The 19,537-nt window shown below is 40.3% G+C and overlaps 1 protein-coding gene across 1 annotated transcript; it reads left to right on the forward strand.

Annotated features, from left to right (window-relative positions):
- The first annotated feature begins 15,564 nt into the window (after positions 1-15,564).
- On the forward strand, positions 15,565-19,242 carry LOC142180118 (uncharacterized). The gene is made up of 7 exons (XM_075251046.1): positions 15,565-15,706; positions 15,860-16,278; positions 16,752-16,879; positions 16,984-17,321; positions 17,414-17,544; positions 17,699-18,014; positions 18,917-19,242. The coding sequence occupies exons 1-7, from the start codon at positions 15,565-15,567 to the stop codon at positions 19,240-19,242; spliced, it is 1,800 nt and encodes a 599-aa protein (XP_075107147.1).
- Positions 19,243-19,537: the final 295 nt, after the last annotated feature.

A 19,537-nucleotide genomic window follows, 5' to 3' on the forward strand; every position in this document is an offset into this window, starting at 1 on the left:
TCCTTCGGAGTTATCGGGTCTAGGTTTTCGTGTACATCTTATGTATGTATTTATATATATATTATGGGTAGGTCGGATCTGTATATATGTTATGGGTAGGTCGGGGCCCTGTTCCGATCACAATATATCTATCAGTAGAGGCTTGTAGACATATCCTATTGGTTAGTGCAGTATGTTGGGTTTGTAGGCCTGGTATGTATAATTTGGTGGTTTGTCAGCTGTAGTAGCTATGACGGCCTTGTCGGCCTAGCTTTATATTAATGTTTAGTTAGCGCTAGTTTCCATTGAGGTTTTATATTTTGCTTCGCAAATTGTCTTGCAAGGTGACCCCATGGCCAAAGTATGACATTATATGTTCAGAATCTCTTAGTCGCAATTTGGTACGCCAGGTTAAGTGAGGCACCGGGTGCTGGTCTCGCTCCTAGGTTCAGGGCGTGACACATTCTTCTTCAATTAAAAATACTAAAAAGAAAAGTTAGTCAATTAAATTGAAACGAGTAGAGTAGTAAATTGAAACTATTTGGTATATTTAGCGGCGGACGTTAAGATAGTTCGGGATCAGATATGAAAATTTTGGCTTGAATTTTTGATTTTTGGTTTGAGAAAATTACAATTCAAATGTAATCAAAATAAGCTCGGATTGAATTGATTTATTTAAAGTCGATTTCGTATCAATCGGTTTGGATATTTTAGATTTTCAATTTTAGTCAATAATTTGAACTTCTTCCTTTTCTTCTTCTTATAAAAGTTAACTTCCAAATAAAGTATTCATGTCAATTTACCTTACTAGTTCCTTATTCCAATTAATGATTCCATTTTAAAGGTAATACAATAAAAGTATTTATAAGGACCTAAGAATTAACAAGTCTAACACATTAAAATCATGTCAAGGTAGAAGTGTTCTGAGCTTGAGAATAACAAGAAATCTAACAAGTAATCATGTTGAAAATTAACAAGTCAAAACATAGTAAAATCATGTCCCAATAAAACATACTTCTAATAATTCATAATCAAGTCAACCATCACTCAATCATTATAGACTCCTTACGATTAAACAACTAATATTTTTACTTAAGAACCCAGTGCCAGAACTCCTGAAATGACAACGAATGCAATTGACCTAGCTTTAACCTAATCCCACTAGTGGGGTATGAGGAGGGTAGTGTGTACACAGACCTTACCCTTACCCTGGGGTAGAGAGGCTGTTTCCAATATACCCTTGACATCCTTCCCTCCAAGAACTCCACCTTGCTCTTGGGGTGACTCGAACTCACAATCTCTTGGTTGAAAGTGGAGGGTGCTTACCATCAGAGCAATCCACCTTGTCACAACTCCTGAAATGACAACAAATGCAGTTGACCTAGCTTTAGCCTTCAGTGTTCATAAATGCAGAAAACGATAACTGACATGAGCGAGAGAGAAGAAAACCTTATACTAGATTTAGTAGCGCATGTGCATCCGATATTGGACTTAGTAATTAGAATGAGATTTATGGACTAATATTTAATAAATAGGGTATTAGACCTATTAGTATTGGGCATATGAGTAATTGACTAATGTCTAATGAGTAGGGCTAAAAAGTGTAGAAATTTCAGATTTTTGGATAATCAAATATCTGTAGTCCCAAATCCAAAATCCCATTCATAATCCAAATTTTTTAAAATTTATATATGAAATCCAATTCATAATCCAAAAATTCACACAAAAAACCGGATTTCACTTTAGTATTTCGGGTTTGCTCAAACTATGCATACCCTTGGGTATAATACATTTTCATTTTCGTTCTTGCTTATGTGATCTGATTTGCTCTTTGGTATGTTCTAAAAAGAAGGTCCTCTTTTTAAATTAAAAATTATTTAACCTTAAATTTTTATATTATAACAAATGAGAAATTCTTATAGCTAATCAATTGTTATGACATATTTAAGATAATAAATTTCAAAAAGTATTTTTTTTCTTTTTTAAAATCTATATATGACCAATCAACTAGTACAACATAAGGTGAAATGGGAAATAAAATTATTTCCTAGCTTGGATTATGAGACACCAATAATGGAGGGATAACGTATTATTTGCAATATTTGAGGGGGTCCTGTCCCTTTCTTTGCCAGCATCCAAGCAGCATCCCAGGTTCTTAAAACTGACAATTACTGTAGTTTCTTTTTTCTTTGTGGGGGTGGGGTTTGGGGTTTGATGGAAGGGGCAGGCAGGCATGTGATGATAGTAATCGTATATAATGATTAGATAAGGGAAATTAGAAGGCATGGCAAGTAACTAATCATATTGTCTCTCAAGGAAAACACAGGATCCTCCATTTCAATAAAAAAGGGCTTTTTGCATGACAAGGATGTCTTTTCTATAGTAAGCACAACGACATTACTTTTCTCAAATTGATAAAAGGAGGTGCCACCAATAATTATAACATTAAGAATAATACTTTGATCTTTATTTTTGAGCAAAAACTTTCTAATCTGTCCTCCTAGTTAGATACTAATTCAATAAAGTTGTCAAAAACTTGTCTTTAATTTTTTTTCTTATTAAAAGGGTTTCAAGTAAGAAGAAAAAAAGGTCATCATATATTTCTCCTTGGAGATATAAATGATAACTATGGAGAGAAAAGTCGCACAACTAGCTTCGATAATAATTTCAGGTAGATTGGGCCAATCACAAATTGTCTAATAATAATAAGATTGTCAGTGTCATTAACAAAAAATATAGAATTATTTAAAGTGAAAAAGTAAAGACATCGACTTAGACATTCTTGATTGACATTGAAGTCTTTTCTTCAAATTTAGAAACTTGGTGAAAATTCTTTTCTCAGTTTAGAAAACTTATGTGTAAAATTTATTTAAGCTTTTAGTCAAAATTCTTTTGTTGTTTTTTCTACAAAAATATTGAAGGTAAGAATATTGAATTCGCGTGTTTCGTGACTTAGGGAAAAGGGGAAAAAGATAATTTTCTTGCTTTTCTTGTTTAATTTTATAATGACCTGACATGTCGTTTTGCTTTTTAGATCCTCGTTCTCCTAATTAAAATTTCCCGTATGTGCTTTTATTATTTTATGACTTGCAGGGATGGTTTGTTTGGTTTTGGAAGGGTTCAGGTTGAAATCAGAACACTTAGTTCATTATTAGTGGCATAAGATGACCGAGTTTGACTTGAGTCAATGACCTTGGAATCGGGAATTGACGGTTCCAATAGGTTGGCATGATAATTTTGGACTTGGGCGCGTGTTCAGATCGAGTTTCGGATAATCCAGGGGCGTTTCAGCGCTTAATGTTGAAAGTTGGCGCATTATAGGTTTTCAAGCTCTTTAAGTTTGGTTTGAAGTAGAATTTGATGTTATCGATGTCCTTTTGGGATTTCGTGCCCGGGAATAGGCCCATGTGGTAATTTATGACTTGTACGCAAAATTTGGCATCATTCCGAGTTGTCCAAATATGATTCGACGCGTTCAGAGTTAGTTGAAGAAGTTTGAAGTTCATAAGTTGATTAATTTGGTTTTGAGGTGCGATTCTTAGTTTCAATGTTGTTTTATGTGTTCCGGGGGTTCGAGGAGGTCCGTATTATGTCTATGGACTTGTTGGTGCAGCTGGATAGGCTCCCGGGTGGCTCGGGTGAGTTTCTGGTCCTGGGCAAGTTTTACTTGTCACAACCCCAATTTCTCACCGGAGGATGTCGTGATGCATTTAGTCTCTAAGACTAGGTAAGCTTAACATACATGGAAAAATAGCGGAAATGATAATAAAACTTCAAATTTAAACCATCTAAACTATCATAATAGAACTCAATATTACAGCTGACAATAACTCCCAAAATCTGGTAGAACTTAGTCATAAGCTCTACACTAGTATTCTAAAAGCCCTAATACAATACTGTTTGGATAAAGAACGAACAATAGTAAAATAAAGACAGAAGGTGACTTTGAGGCATACCTTGAAGTCTCCGAACTGTATGATCCACTCACTGATGCCTATCCTGACTCGAGGCACCTGGATTTACACAAAAATACGCAGAAGCATAGTATGAATACACCACAACGGTACCTAGTAAGTATCAAGCCTAACCTCGGTAGAGTAGTGACGAGTCCAGGGCAAGACACCTACTAGGATAAGAAAAACTGAACTAGTATTGTATAGTCTAATAATGGAAACGGGGATATAGTGACAATAAAGCAATACAACAAGGTGGGATACGACTGAATTTGAAGCAATAAAAGTAGCAAGAGAGGAAGACATAATAAGAACATGAAGGAAACAATGAGGACAAATGCAAGCGAGGTAAATGAGAGGTAACAACAAGAATCATAACCGAGGTACCGCCTCGTAATCTCATTTCACAATCACAATCACAATATTTCATTATACCGCCGCGTGAGCCTTATATTTAGGTAGTTTTGAATTTATTTTCCAAAATAGCTACATGCACTTTAGCTCACCTTATGTCGCCGCGTGGCTTCAAGTAATTCCCTAACTAGTAACATGTGCACAAATCCAACCTTATGCCACCACATGCATATTAATCCCTATCCTTATATCGCCGTATGTGCATCAATATCACAATACAATAACAACTCATACCACAAGTGCCCAGATGCCACAACTTGTCACAAGAATCAACAATGCCAATGTTTCTACGACAAATAGCACATGACTCAACCACAATGTGAACAAGAATCTCAACAATAACGAAATAAAAATGGATAGCTCAACAATAAGGATATCTTAACAATTTAACAACTTCGCCTCAATGTAATAACAACTTTTACAACTTCAACACCAATAACTCAATAAGAAGATATTCCATGAAATAACAACTTCGAGTAAGGTAATTCAAGAACTAATGAATTAACAAGACAATAAGGAAGGCTAACTTCAACAAAAGCACGTAAGAGCAAAATAACAAGTAAGAGATAGAGCAAGTGTTAACAATGTCAAATAAAAGGATAGATTAACACATGTAAGTGTAGATTAACAATAAAAGATATAACATGTTATGGAAATTCAAATAAAGGCATGAAAAGAGTCTAAATAGCCTAAACTAGTCAAGTACCATATACAGCCCATGTACCCACTCGTCACCTTGCTTACATGTCTTTTACATAACACAAATAGTACAATCATGATCCTAAGGGGTAATTTCCCCATACAAAGTTAGGCAAGATACTTACCTCGAACAAGCTAAATCAACTCATTAATAAGCCTTTTCTGCGAATATCCAATTCTGGACGGCTCGAATCTAGCCAAAGTAACTTAATACAATAAATACAAACCATAAGAAACTATTTCAGATAATAAAGTTGCAATCTTTAAAGAAAATCAAAAAGTCAACTCAAAATGTCAACCTTGGGCTCGCACCTTGGAATCTGACAAAACTTACAAAATCCGAACACTCATACAATAACAAGTCCAACCATACTAAAATTATCCAATTCTGATCTCAAATCGACCTTCAAATCCTCAATTTATAGTTTAGAAAGTTTTCACAAAATTCTCCAATTTATTCTACTCAAAACAGTAATTAAATGATGAAAATAATGATGGATTCATGAATAATAAGCAAATCCGAGTCAAAATCACTTACCCCGATCTAATCCTTGAAAATCCCCTCCAAAATAGCCCAAACCCGAGCTGTCTAACTCAAAGTGTCGAAAATGAAATAAACCCTCGACTATAACCCTTTTTTACCCAGGTATTCCTCTTCTGCAGACACTTAGTTGCATATGCGACTCTGCATCTGCAAAAGAAACATTGCAGATGCGGCTCTACCTCAAGCCCAGAAAATTCCATTTCTGCAGTTCACAACGCACACCTGCGCTCCCACTTCTGCGGACCAAAAGGCGCTTCTGCGCATTCACTTCTGCGGAAGTTGACCGCACCTGCAGTCCCTCGCTGCTCTCTCACCGTTCACTTCTGTAGACAGGTCATCACTTCTGCGGGTGTGCACCTGCGCCCAGGTGTTCGCACCAACAACCTTCCCCCTGGCCAGACTCCTTCGCTTCTGCGATCTCCCAACCGCACCTGCGGCCAAGCCCACCGCAGGTGCGATGATACTAGAAAATTAGCTATTCTTCAGCAATTTCTTCCAAGTCTAAATAGACCCGAAATCAATCGGAATCACGCCCGGGGCCCCCGGGACCCCGTTCGAACATACCATCAAGTTCCAAAACACATAAGGAACCTACTCGAGGTCTAGAATTACACAAAACAGCATATATTTTATGAATCGCACCCAAATACAAATCTATTGAATCCATGAACATTCAACTTCCAAAACTAACGCTGAATAGTACCAAACCAACTCCGATTGACCTTAAATTCTTAACACAAGTCAAAAATGACGTAGTGGACCTATTCCAACTCAGGGAACCAAAATCCGGACCCGATATCAATAATGTCAACTCTCGGTCATACTTCTCAACCTTCCAAACGTTTAACTTCCAATTTTCGCCAATTTAAGCCAAAACGACCTACGAACCTCCAAATCAATATCTAGAAATACTCCTAAGTCCAAAATCACTATATGAAACTATCAGAACAATCAAAACTCCATTCCGGAGTTGTCTACACTAAAAGCCAACCTCCAGTCAACTTTTTCAACTTAAGCTTCCAACTTTGGGACTAAGTGCCCCAATTCACTTTGAAACTCATCGGAAACCAAACCAACTACTCCGAAAATTCACATAACCATTGTTTAACATAGAGGAGGAAATAAATAGGGGAACGTGGCTACAATACACAAAATGACTGGCCGGATCATTACATCCTCCCTATTTTAATACAAACGATCATCCTCGAACGAGTATATAGAGATACCTGAAGTGATGAAAAGATGAGGATAACGGCTACACATAGCATGATCGGTGTCCCAAGTCGCCTCCTCAACTGGTTGACCCCTCCACTGAACCTTTATAAAAGCATTGTTCTTTGACCATAACTTTTAGACCTACCTGTCCAAGATGGCCACCGGCTCCTCAACATAAGTCAAATCCTTGTCCAATTGGACTGAGCTGAAGTCTAAAACATGGGACGGATCACCGTGATACTTTCGGAGCATGGAAACATAGAACACTGGGTGAACTGTAGATAAGCTAGGTGTTAATGCAAGCTTGTAGGACTCCTCCCCCACTCTCTCAAGGATTGATATTCCTAGGACTCAACTTGCCCTTCTTCTCGAAACTCATCACACCCTTCATTAGTGAAATCTGGAGCAAAACCCTCTTCTCTAACCATAAATGCTACACTACGAGCTCTCCGATCGGCATAACTCTTCTGCCTAGACTATGTTGTACGAAGCCAATCCTAGATCAACTTGATTTTCTCCAAGGCATCTCGAACCAAATCTGTTCCCAACAACCTAGCCTCACCTAGCTCAAACCAATCAACTAGAGAACAATATTGTCTCCCATACAGGGCTTCAAAAGGAGCCATATGAATACTCGATTGGTAGATGTTGTTGTAAGCGAACTCTGTAAGTGGAAAGAACTGATCCCAAGAACCTACAAGATCCATAACACATGCACAAATCATATCCTCTAATATCTAAATGCTGCGCTCGGATATCCCGTCCGTCTATGGGTGGAATGTTGTACTCAACTCAACTCGTGTGCCTAGCGCATGTTGTACGACCCTCCAAAAATGCGATGTGAAATGTGTGCCTCAATCGGAAATAATGGACACCGACACACCGTGAAGACGAACAATCTTGCGGATATAGATCTCGGCTAGCTGCTTTGAAGAATAGGTAGTCATAATCGGAATGAAATGTGTGAACTTGGTCAACCGGTCCACAATCATCCAAACTGCATCAAATTACTTCGAAGTCCATGGGAACCCAGCAACAAGTCCACGGTAACACGCTCCCACTTCCAATTGGGAATCTCAAGCCTCTGAATCAAACCGCCTGGCATTTGATGCTCATACTTAACCTACTGACAATTTAGGCACCGAGCCATATACTCCACTATATCTTTCTTCATTCTCCTCCACCAATAGTGTTGTATCAAATCCTGATACATCTTAGAGGCACCCGAATGAATGGAGTACCGCGAATTGTGGGCCTCCTGAAGGATGAACTCACGTAACCCATCTACATTGGGCACACTTAACCGGCCCTACATCCGCAACACACCGTGATCTACGATAGAAACCTCATTGGCATCGTCGTGCTGTACCGTGTCCTTAAGGACAAGCAAATGAGGGTCGTCATACTGACGCTTTATGATATGATAATATAAGGAAGACCGAGAAACCACACAAGCAAGAATGCGACTAGGCTCAAAAACATCTAATCTCACAAACGGATTGGCCAAAGCCTGAATGTCCATTGCTAGTGGCCTCTCTGCTGTTGTAGATATGCCAAACTACCCAAAATCTCTGCCTTTCTACTCAAGGCATCGGTCACCACGTTGGCCTTCCTAGGATGAACAGATGCTAGAGACTCTGGTGATCAATATAGACCTCGCATGGAACACCATACAAGTAGTGCCTCCAAATCTTCAATGCATGGACAATTACTGCCAATTCCAAGCCGTGGACATGATAATTCTTCTCGTGAATCTTCAACTACCGATACACATAGGCAATCACCCTACCGTCTTGCATCACCACCGCACCAAGTCCAACACATGACATATCACAATACACAGTGTAAGACCCCGAACCCGTAGGCAACACCAATATTGGGGCTGTAGTCAAAGCAATCTTGAGCTTTTGAAAGGTCGCCTCACACTCCTCAGACTATCTGAAAGGAGCACCCTTCTAGGTCAATCTAGTCATAGGCACATCAATGGATAAGAAACCCTCTACGAAACGACGATAATATCCCGCCAAACCAAGAAAACTCCGAATATCAATAGTTGAAGATGGTCTTGTCCAACTTTGAACTGTTTCAATCTTCTTCGGATCTACCTTGATCCCCTCACTCGACATCACATGACCCAAAAATGGCACCGAATCGAGCCAGAACTCACACTTCGACAATTTTGCATTCAACTTGTTCTCTCTCAAGGTCTGAAGCATAATACTCAGATGCTGCTCATGATCCTCCCGACTGTGGGAATACCCCAAGATATCATCAATAAACACAATGATGAATGAATCAAGATATGGATGGAATACACTGTTCATGAGGTGCATAAATGCTCCTGGGGTGTTGGTCAGCCCAAATGATATCACAAAGAACTCGTAGTAACCATACCAAGTCTTGAAAGTAGTTTTCAGAATATCCAGATCCCGAATCTTGAGTTGATGATACCTTGACCTCAAATCAATCTTTGAGAACACTCTAGAACCCGGTAGCTGGTCAATAAATCATCAATCCATGCCGAAGATGACATCAAAGTCTACCATACTGCCGGTAATATTTGCATATTCGCCTAGAACCATCCTTGTTCTTCACAATCAGAACCGGAGAACCTCAATGTGACACACTAGGCCGGACGGAACCCTTGTCAATCAACTTTTACAGCTGCTCCTTCAACTCTTTCAACTCATGTGGTGCCATACGATATGTTGGAATAGAAATTGGTTATGTTCCCAACAACAAGTCAATATGAAAATCGATATCTTTATCAGGCGGCATGCCTAGATATTCTGCTGGATATACATCTGAGAAGTCTCTCACTACTGGAATTGACTCAATAGTAGGAGTGTCAGCACTGGCATCTCTCACAAAGGCTAGATATGTATCACACCCCTTCTCAACCATCTGGCGTACCTCAAGGAAGGACAGAACACTGCTAGGAACATAATCCAATGTACCCCTCCACTCTAACCGCGGCAAACCTGGTATAGCCAGTATCACAATCTTGGCGTGACAGTCCAGAATAGCATGATAGGGTAATGACCAATCCATGCCGAAGATGACATCAAAGTCTACCATACTGCCGGTAATATTTGCATATTCGCCTAGAACCATCCTTGTTCTTCACAATCAGAACCGGAGAACCTCAATGTGACACACTAGGCCGGACGGAACCCTTGTCAATCAACTTTTACAGCTGCTCCTTCAACTCTTTCAACTCATGTGGTGCCATACGATATGTTGGAATAGAAATTGGTTATGTTCCCAACAACAAGTCAATATGAAAATCGATATCTTTATCAGGCGGCATGCCTAGATATTCTGCTGGATATACATCTGAGAAGTCTCTCACTACTGGAATTGACTCAATAGTAGGAGTGTCAGCACTGGCATCTCTCACAAAGGCTAGATATGTATCACACCCCTTCTCAACCATCTGGCGTACCTCAAGGAAGGACAGAACACTGCTAGGAACATAATCCAATGTACCCCTCCACTCTAACCGCGGCAAACCTGGTATAGCCAGTATCACAATCTTGGCGTGACAGTCCAGAATAGCATGATAGGGTAATGACCAATCCATGCCGAAGATGACATCAAAGTCTACCATACTGAGTAACGAAAGATCAACTCTGGTCTCAAAACCACCAATAACAACTAAACATTACCGATACACACGGTTAACAATAATAGAATCTCCCACAGGCGTGGACACATAAATAAGAGAAATCAAGGAATCACGAGGTATATCCAAATACGAAGCAAAGTAAGAAGACACATATTAATAAGTGGATCTCAGATCAAATAAGACTGATGCATCCCTATGACAAACCAGAACCATACCTGTGATAAGTGCATCTGATGCGACTGTCTCCGTCCTACTCGAAAAAGCATAGAATCTGGTCTGGCCTCCTCCTCTAGGGCCACCCTACCCGCCTGACCTCTACCCCTAGCTGGCTGTGCAGGTGGAGCGATAACTGGAGTAGCAACCATGGATTGAGAAGTCTGTGGACCTGGTAGAATATATGGAGCCTGAGTAGTCTGTGGAGGTGCACACATCCTGAGTCTGGGGTAGTCTCCCACCATATGTCGGGTATCACCATACTTAAAGTAAGATCTCGGTGGGCGTGGTTGCTAAAACTGGCCCTGGCCTGGTTGGCTAGACTGACCACTAAAGGAACCCTGTACAAAAGGTGCACTAGATAGCGGCTAAGAAAAATGGGTAACATGAGACCTCAGAGTAGCCGGAGCACCACTAGAAACTGGAAGTGCTGAATGAACTAGATGAATCACATAGCCTCTACCATGATGGACTGTAGCTACAACGTGGCCACCATTAAATCCTCAAGTATATCAAGGTCTTTTGGCCTCCCTATCCTCTCTCTCATGGCCCCGCATACCCTCCAATCTCCGCGCGATCACTTCCACCTACTGATATGGGATATCTGTCTCCAACTCTCGAGCCATGCTGAACCTAATACCATATTTGATCCCCTCGATGAATCGATAGACACACTCTCTAACAGTAGAAATAAACGCAGGTACATGTCTGGACAACTCACTAAATCTGATAACATACTCTGACATAGTAATAGTACCCTAGCATAACTGCTCAAACTCAGTGCGCCATGCATGCCGAGGGGTCTGGGGAACAAACTCTCTCAAGAATATCTCTATAAAATGATTCCATATGAGTGAAGATGCATCGGTTGGGCTACCCTCCTCGTAAGCCCGCCACCACTTATACGTTGCTCCTGACAACTGGAATATAATAAAAGCAACCTCGCTCGCCTCTACAATACCCATGGTTTGGAGAATACTGTGGCACTTCTCTAGAAAAACCTGTGCATCCTCTCTAGCTAGGCCACTGTAAGTAGGAGGATGATACTTCTTGAACCTCTAAAGTCTAAGTTGCTCCTCCTCAGATGCCACTACCCTAACCTCGGGATAAACCGGAACAACAGGCTGCATTGGCGAAACCTCTAGGACCTGATCGACATGGACCCGCTACTCTAGCCTGAGATGTAGCTAGAGCAAGCAGAATCAACCCTGCCTGAGCGAGAGTACCGATGTTGAGCTTAATATTTCTCAATATTTATGACCGCTTTTTATCTTTGATTTGGTTGATTTGATAAAGATATGGGTCTAATATGTTGCCTTTCAGCGCAAGTGGTGCACAAGGGATCAATGGACGAATAATGCACTAAGTGGGAGGAAAACAAGTTGAGCAAGAATAAATTCTTGTGCGCGTCCGTGCATGAGAAACCCCAAAGGCGCACCTGAGCACACAAGTGCCACAGAATTCAGCCAGAGGTGCGCGATCATGAGCGCAGTCACACTCCCAAGTGCGTGGGTGCACATATCTGTCTCCGGGAATTCTAGTCAGGCCTATTATTTTAAATTTGGAGGTAGCCTTTTGACCTATATGAAGCCTAGCTCGTCCCAAAACTAGGTATCTCATATTTTGGAGCAAATTTTGGAGAGAAGAAGGTAAGGAAACAACATAGACTCTGAATACTTCATCCAATTCTTTCAATACACAAGTTTGTTTGAATTTTGGGATTGTAATATTTTCTAGTTCTCTTAATACTCTTGTGATGAACAACTTCTCCACAATGGAGTAATATTTCTTAGGGTTATTGACAGATATTGTGATATGACTATTATTTTGGGTTTGCTTTCTGTTAGTTGCCTAAATTCGTTGAATGGGTTACTAATTGAATTGTAAGGTTAATTGTAATTTTACTTTAATCGAAAGAGAAGTGTTGCTGCAACTCGCATTGTGTTATCTTGTTTCGGTCGATTTCAAGACTCTCATAGGTAATCGAAAGAGCTTGTAGAGTTATCAATTGACCCAATTTGGAAGAATAGTCGAGAGACGTTCTTCGTAAAATTATTTATTCAACATATTCTTGTATATTTTCACTGCACATATCATTAGGTTGTTTAGGGAACTCTGTTTCTTTCGAAAGAAGAATTTGAATCCTTAAGATAGCCTAATTATCTGTTAAAATTGAAAGAGTCAAAAGAAGTTATGAGTGAACATAACACATAGTTGCCCCTAATAATAGTTGATCACATATCTTGTCAAAACCCTTACTTCTCATCTTGATATTCAATCGTTGCTGCTTAGTCACTCAATTTTTGTTATTCATTCACAATTGATAATCTTAGTTTTTACTCTTAGTTCGTTAATAACTCAAAATCAAAGGTTTATTTTCCTGAATAGCGTTAAGTTGAAGAATTATTTGAACATTATTTAAACGAATACTTGTGGAGACGATTTAATAACTATACTATCTTTGACTAGTATATACCGATTCTGCGCTCGTCAAATTTTTTCTATACACCATCAAATAATTATACATCGATTCTGTGCTCGTCAAATTTTAGAGCCGTCGCCGGGGATTGTCGATTAATATTGTTTAAAATAATTTTCGGCGCTAATTCAGGAACTATTTTATTTTATTTTTACGCTCTTCTTATCTGTGTGTGCCAATAGATTAAGTTCAATGGTGTATGACTCGATCCTCCTCCAAGGAATTGGTTCCATACAATCTAGAATTAAAGAAGCACCTGCGGCAGTTGAGAAGGGAGAAAGAATCGAGTGGATCATTTTTTGGCCAGACTTCGACTCAAAATACAATGGTGAACAACGAAAAAGAAGTGGACTTAGCTGCAAGAGAGGCATCCTAACAACAGGTTGCACGGTTAGCAGCTGAAGCAACCCTTAGAGTTGCTGATGAAATAGTTGAAGAGGGTCGAAGATTCAATCTTAACCGAACTATGGTCTGAGTTTGAAAATGCATCTCCTAGGCGTGGGAGGTCTCTAGGAGATTACACCAGACTGGTCTAGAAGTTTTTAGAAAAATATTTCTCTGCTGCTAAGACTGGAAGGATGCGGAAGAAGATTCATAATTTTAGCCAAGGAAAAGGGGAGACAGTGTTCGAGGCATCGGAAAGATTTAAAGGGCTACTGCGGAGGTACCCTCATAACGGAATGGAGCAATGGATGCAACTCCAAGATTTTTGGGATGTGTTAAATCCTTCATCAAGGAGATTGCTAAATAGTGCGGTTGCAGGCCCTATGATGAAGAAAACTCTAGAAGAGATTTTCACACTCCTAAATGAACTATCTGAAGACGCAGAACAATAGTCTACTGACCAAGGTGATCGAAGAAGTTCAGCGAGGGTGCACCAATAGAATCTTCTATAGCAATGCAGGCCCAGATTGCAGCTATGGCTAAGGACATCAAGCAACTGACAATAGCCTAGGTGCAAAATCAAAAATAGTTGGGATGTGACATATTTGGAATGGGACACTTGATTCATGACTGTCAAACCTCCACTGCAAAAGAAGAAGTTAAGTTATTGGGAATTTCAATAGAGCAAACTACCAAGGAGGTAGTAATTTTAATTCTATGGGACAGAGACATCCAAGGTTCTCATTGAGTTCTTCAAATGGTATCTTGAACTCATGGCAGCAACGAAATTCTGGAGGGAAGAATCCGAGGGTAGCCTGATGATTAAGGGACAGGGACACTGTCAACAGGGTATGGTTCTTTTTTATCACCCCGGATGACGCACACTGCTTTAAATAAAGCGCAGTGAATAATGCGCCAGACCGCCTAACCAGTTGAACCGTTCTCTTATAGAACGGGTAAGCCGTCAGGTCAAAGTACGTATTTGAGGATTGCCTCTCCATGACAGATGTCTTCCTCCTCATTTTCCAATAACAAATTCAAATAGGCTTGACCCTTCTGCTTGGGTTATTTGTGACTGCTGGACCCTCCGCATAATCTTTGATTATTTACTTCTCCGTAATCGAACCTGCCATCGACCCCTGTTGATAACCTGTCCTTGTAACTTTCCTATGTATGGTCTCTCCACTAAGCTTTGATCTACGCGCACTAGCTTCCTCGGCGACTAATGCCCTTCTGCTGGTCTTTCGTCCATTGCCTATGGTCTTTGGTAAGTAGTCTATAGTTCACTTTCGTCTATGGCCTGCCCCGCTCTCTTTTCAACTTAGTTATTAGTACTTCGGAGTGGTGCATACTCTCCTGCTTGGCTATTGAATGAATCTTATGGTTGTCAAGTCTACTCCTCTGTCTTCTCTTGCCTATCATCCACTTCAGTGACTCCAACCCCAGAAAGATGATATCTTCCACTAACCTCCTTGAACTTATGGAGTCCCTATCTAATAGTCACCCCCTCCCTTAGTGACTAAAGTTAAGGTGGTGTCAACCGAAGGGGCAAGAAGTTCTCACATGAATAGGCATTTGAATATTCGTTCAGTACTTGAACCTTCGATCACTCGGATTCGTCGTTCACCTTCTCAAATGAACGAAGCCTACTTGACGTTCGTGTTCCCTGACCCATACCTGAATGAAGGAAAGTAATAGCCAGAAAAGAGGTTATTCCATTGTTGGCATAAGATGAACCGAGGAATCCAACCAAATATGAATTAATAGGCATGTGGGTTTATCAGAAAGGGCTCTGGGGACTCTGCCTTTCGACACTGAGAAGAATCCAAAAGAGACGATCAAGGCCGTGTCTCTCAGGAGTGGAATAATGTTAGCATATCCTATTGCAAAACCAAGGGTTGAAAGGGTGATCAACTCAGACAAGACAACAGAAGAGTAGACAATTGGCGAGTCATTGTCTATAGAGAACATCAGTGGCAAGGAGGTTGATAAGCAGAAGTTAAACAATGCATTTGAAGAAAACAAGCACATATCGGTGTTACCTTTTCCTTAGAGGATGAAGCAGGAGAAATTAGATAGGTTCTTTGAGAAATTCTTGGAGATGCTGAAACAACTGTATGTGAATATCCCGCTCACTGAGGTACTCACCCAGATGCCTGCCTATGCCAAATTCCTGAAGGAAATCATGTCAAGTAAAAGTAAGCCCAAGGAAATGAAAGTGGTCATACTCAATGCACGATGCAGTGCCATCCTACAGAATAAAATTCCTTAAAAATGTGGGGACCCTGGCAGCTTCACTATACCCTGCTCGTTGGAGAGTAAAAATTTTGACAAGGCTTTGTGCGACTCAGGTGCATCCATTAACTTGATGCCATTATCGATGTTTAAGAAATTGGAAGGAGAACTAGGAGTGATCAAATCTATTCTGGTATCTTTGCAACTGGATGATCAGACCACTATCATACTAGAGGGCATAATCGATGACATTGTGGTGAGGGTGGGCAAATTTGTCTTCCCGGTAGACTTCATTGTAGTAGACATGGAAGTGAATAAGAAGGTACCTCTAATCTTGGAGAGACCATTCCTTTGCACTGACCGGGCTATTCTTGACATATACGAGGGTCAACTCATGCTACGAGTGGGAAATGAAATAGTGATTTTTCAAATAAAGAGAATGATTAAATACCCGTGTGATGAGGCATCTGCCCATACTTGTTTCAAACTAGATATGGTAGGAGAGTTAGCTAAACAACACAAGCTGGACAAGCTGGTAGGTGATTCATTCGAAAGATGAATCAGTCAATCGAGTACAGTAGAGGATGAAGACCCTAAAATCAAGAAGGAAGCTGAGGCACTAGAAGATGAAAACGAAGTGGTAGACGAAGAGGAATTTGAGAAAGAAAAGATCAAGCCAAAGCTGGAATTGAAAGTACTCCCAACACATTTAAAATATGCTTTTTTGGAGACTAACAATTTTTCTGTGATTATTTATGCTGATTTGACAGGTGAACAAGTACACATACTAGTGTAGTTACTGAGGAAGCATAAAAAAGCAACCGGTTGGAGCATACCCTATATTCAGGGAATCAACCCCACAATCTGCATGCACAAGATCTTATTGGAAGAAGGGAGAAAACCGGTAGTGCAGCCCCAATGTAAATTGAATAAAAACCTAGACGAGGTGGTACAGAAAGAGATACTCAAATTGCTGGATGCAGGTATAATATTTTCCATCTCCGACAGCCAATGGGTCAGCCCCATACAGGTTGTGCCGAAAAAGGGGGCATGACAGTTGTGAAAAATGAGGACAACGAGCTAATTCCTACCAGAACTGTCGCTAGTTGGAGGATGTGCATAGACTATCGAAGGCTGTACGATGCAACGAGGAAGGATCACTTCCCTCTTCCCTTCATTGATCAAATATTGGAGAAGGTGGCAGGGCGTGGATGTTACTGCTTTTTATATGGATATTCAGGTACAATCAATTACCCATTGCTCCTGAAGATGTTGAGAAAACCACATTTACCTTCCTTTCCAGAATCTTTGCATACCAACGAATGCCTTTCGGACTTTGCAATGCACCAGCTACTTTTCAAAGGTGCATGATGTCAATCTTTTCAGATTTGAATGGGAAGTGTATGAAGGTGTTCATGGATGACTTTAATCTCTTTGGGGATGACTTTAAGGATTATTTGAGGAATCTTGAACTTGTACTGAAACGATACGAAAACACTCACCTATTACTCAACTGGGAAAAGTGTCACTTCATGGTTAAGGAGGGGATAGTCGTGGGCCAAAAGGTCACAGCTGGAGGTATTGAGGTCGACAGAGCTAAGGTAGATGTGATCGCTATCTCCCACCACCAACTTCAGTGAAGAGCATCAGAAGCTTTCTGGGGCATTCAGGGTTTTATCGAAAGTTCATCAAGAATTTATCCAGCATTACCAAGCCCTTAATAGCATTACTTGCCAAGGATGTGAAGTTTGTGATTGATGTAGCGTGCCTTAGAGCATTCGAGATGATCAAGAAAAAGCAAGTGAGTGCCCCTATAATGGTGACTCCCACTGGAGCAAACCCTTTGAGATCATATGTGATGCAGTAATGTGGCAGTGAGAGTAGTGCTGTGGAAGAGAAGAGATACAATATTCAGACCTATTTACTATGTTATCCGAACTTTGAATGATGTTCAGGTGAACTATGCTACCACGGAGAAGGAGTTCTTTGTAGTGGTATTCACTTTCGACAAGTTCAGATCCTATCTAGTGGGAAGCATGGTGATAGTACATACTGATTACTCGGCACTGATATATCTAATGAGCAAGAAAGAGTCAAAACCACATTTGATGCGGTGGGTATTGTTGCTGCAAGAGTTTGATCTTGAAATCAAAGATAGGAAGGGCACAAAAAATCAAGTGGCTGACCACCTATTGAAGCAGTGGACATTTGGGAAGAGTTACCAGATGAGCAGATGTTTTCCATTGCAACAGTCTCTGATAGACCTCCATGGTATGCTGGCATAGCTACATTTCTGGCTAGTGGATGGCTACCACATGAATTGACCTCTCACTATAAGAGGAAGCTGCAAAGCGAGGTAAAAAGCTACTTCTCGAATGACCCTTTTTTGTTTAAATTATGTGCAAATGGCATGATTCAGAGATGCGTACTAAAAGGGGAAATGGGAAGTATATTGTCCCATTGTCATGATGGAGCAGTTGGAGGACACTATGGAGGAAATAGGACAATAACGAAGGTCATTGAAGTTGGTTTTTACTGGTCATCCCTATAAGGGACGACTGAATCCTACGCTGCTACATGTGATAAGTGCCAATAAACAGGTAACATTAGTAAGAGGGACGAGATGCCCCTGAATTCCATTTTGGTATGTGAAATATTCGATGTATGGGGCATCGACTTCATGGGTCCCTTCCTATCATCCCATTCCTATGAGTATATCCTAGTGGACATTGACTACGTCTCCACTAGGACAAACGATGCTCGGGTAGTATATAAATTTCTTTGGAAGAATATTTTCACCCGTTTTGGAACTCCCCGAGTCATCATCAATGACAATGGGTCACTTTTTGTCAATAAAGAGTTTGCCACACTGCTGTCTAAATATAGAGTAACTCATAAAATAGGAACCTCATATCATGCACAAACTAGTGGGTAAGTAGAAGTAGCTAACCGTGAACTCAAAAGAATTCTCAAAACAATGGTTAGTGCTTCCAGAAATGATTGGTCAATAAAGTTAGATGAAACTCTATGGGCGCATAGAGCAGCGTTCAAAACAACCATAAGGACTTCACCCTTTAAGTTGGTATATGGAAGGTCATGTCACTTACCTATGTATATAGAGCATAAGGCTTATTGGGTAATTAAATTTCTTAATCTTGATCTTAGTATTGCAGGTGAGCACAAAATGTCACAGGTGAATGAGCTGGAGGAATTCAGATTGGACGCGTATGAGAATGTACAAATTTTCAAGGAAAAGATGAAGAAAGATTTTTATGAAGGGGAAAATGTCTTGCTGTATAATAGTAGACTTAGATTGTTCCGTAAAAAATTTAAGTCTAGATGGACGGGACCATATGTGGTAAAACATGTATTACCATATGGGGCGATTGAGGCCCAGAACATGGAAGGAACGAAGAGTTTCAAAGTGAATGGGCACAGGTTAAAACCATATCTTGCTGGAGGATTTGATCAGCAATCCTTGAGCATCATAATAAGTTGAGGATGCCAGGTTGAGTCAAGCTGACGACTATAACTCAGAACTACCTCTAACTCTTCTACTAGCTTGATTTTTCTCTTTTGTTTTTATTGTAGCATAGACTAGGTAAATGTTAGTGTATATTATGATTTGATGGTTGTAAGAATGTATATATTGCGGAAGGGAAGAATTGAGGCTTTAAAAAGGCACTTTATACATGTATAGGTGCGCGTTCGCACACCTAAAGGGGTGTACTGTGCATTTGATCGCACAGAATACGGAGTATACAAGCCTGGAGGTGCGCGGCTGCGCACGAGGA

This window comes from Nicotiana tabacum, chromosome 4 (genome assembly GCF_000715075.1).
Source record: "Nicotiana tabacum cultivar K326 chromosome 4, ASM71507v2, whole genome shotgun sequence".
Taxonomy (NCBI): Eukaryota; Viridiplantae; Streptophyta; class Magnoliopsida; order Solanales; family Solanaceae; genus Nicotiana; species Nicotiana tabacum.

Bases quoted from the DNA above. Each gene is read 5' to 3' on its own strand.
- LOC142180118 (XM_075251046.1), top strand. From the start codon at position 15,565: ATGAAGCAGGAGAAATTAGATAGGTTCTTTGAGAAATTCTTGGAGATG. The intron at 17,322-17,413 runs GTATTGAGGTCG...TGGGGCATTCAG, and splicing joins CCAAAAGGTCACAGCTGGAG to GGTTTTATCGAAAGTTCATC. The intron at 17,545-17,698 runs GTGAGTGCCCCT...AATGATGTTCAG, and splicing joins AGATGATCAAGAAAAAGCAA to GTGAACTATGCTACCACGGA.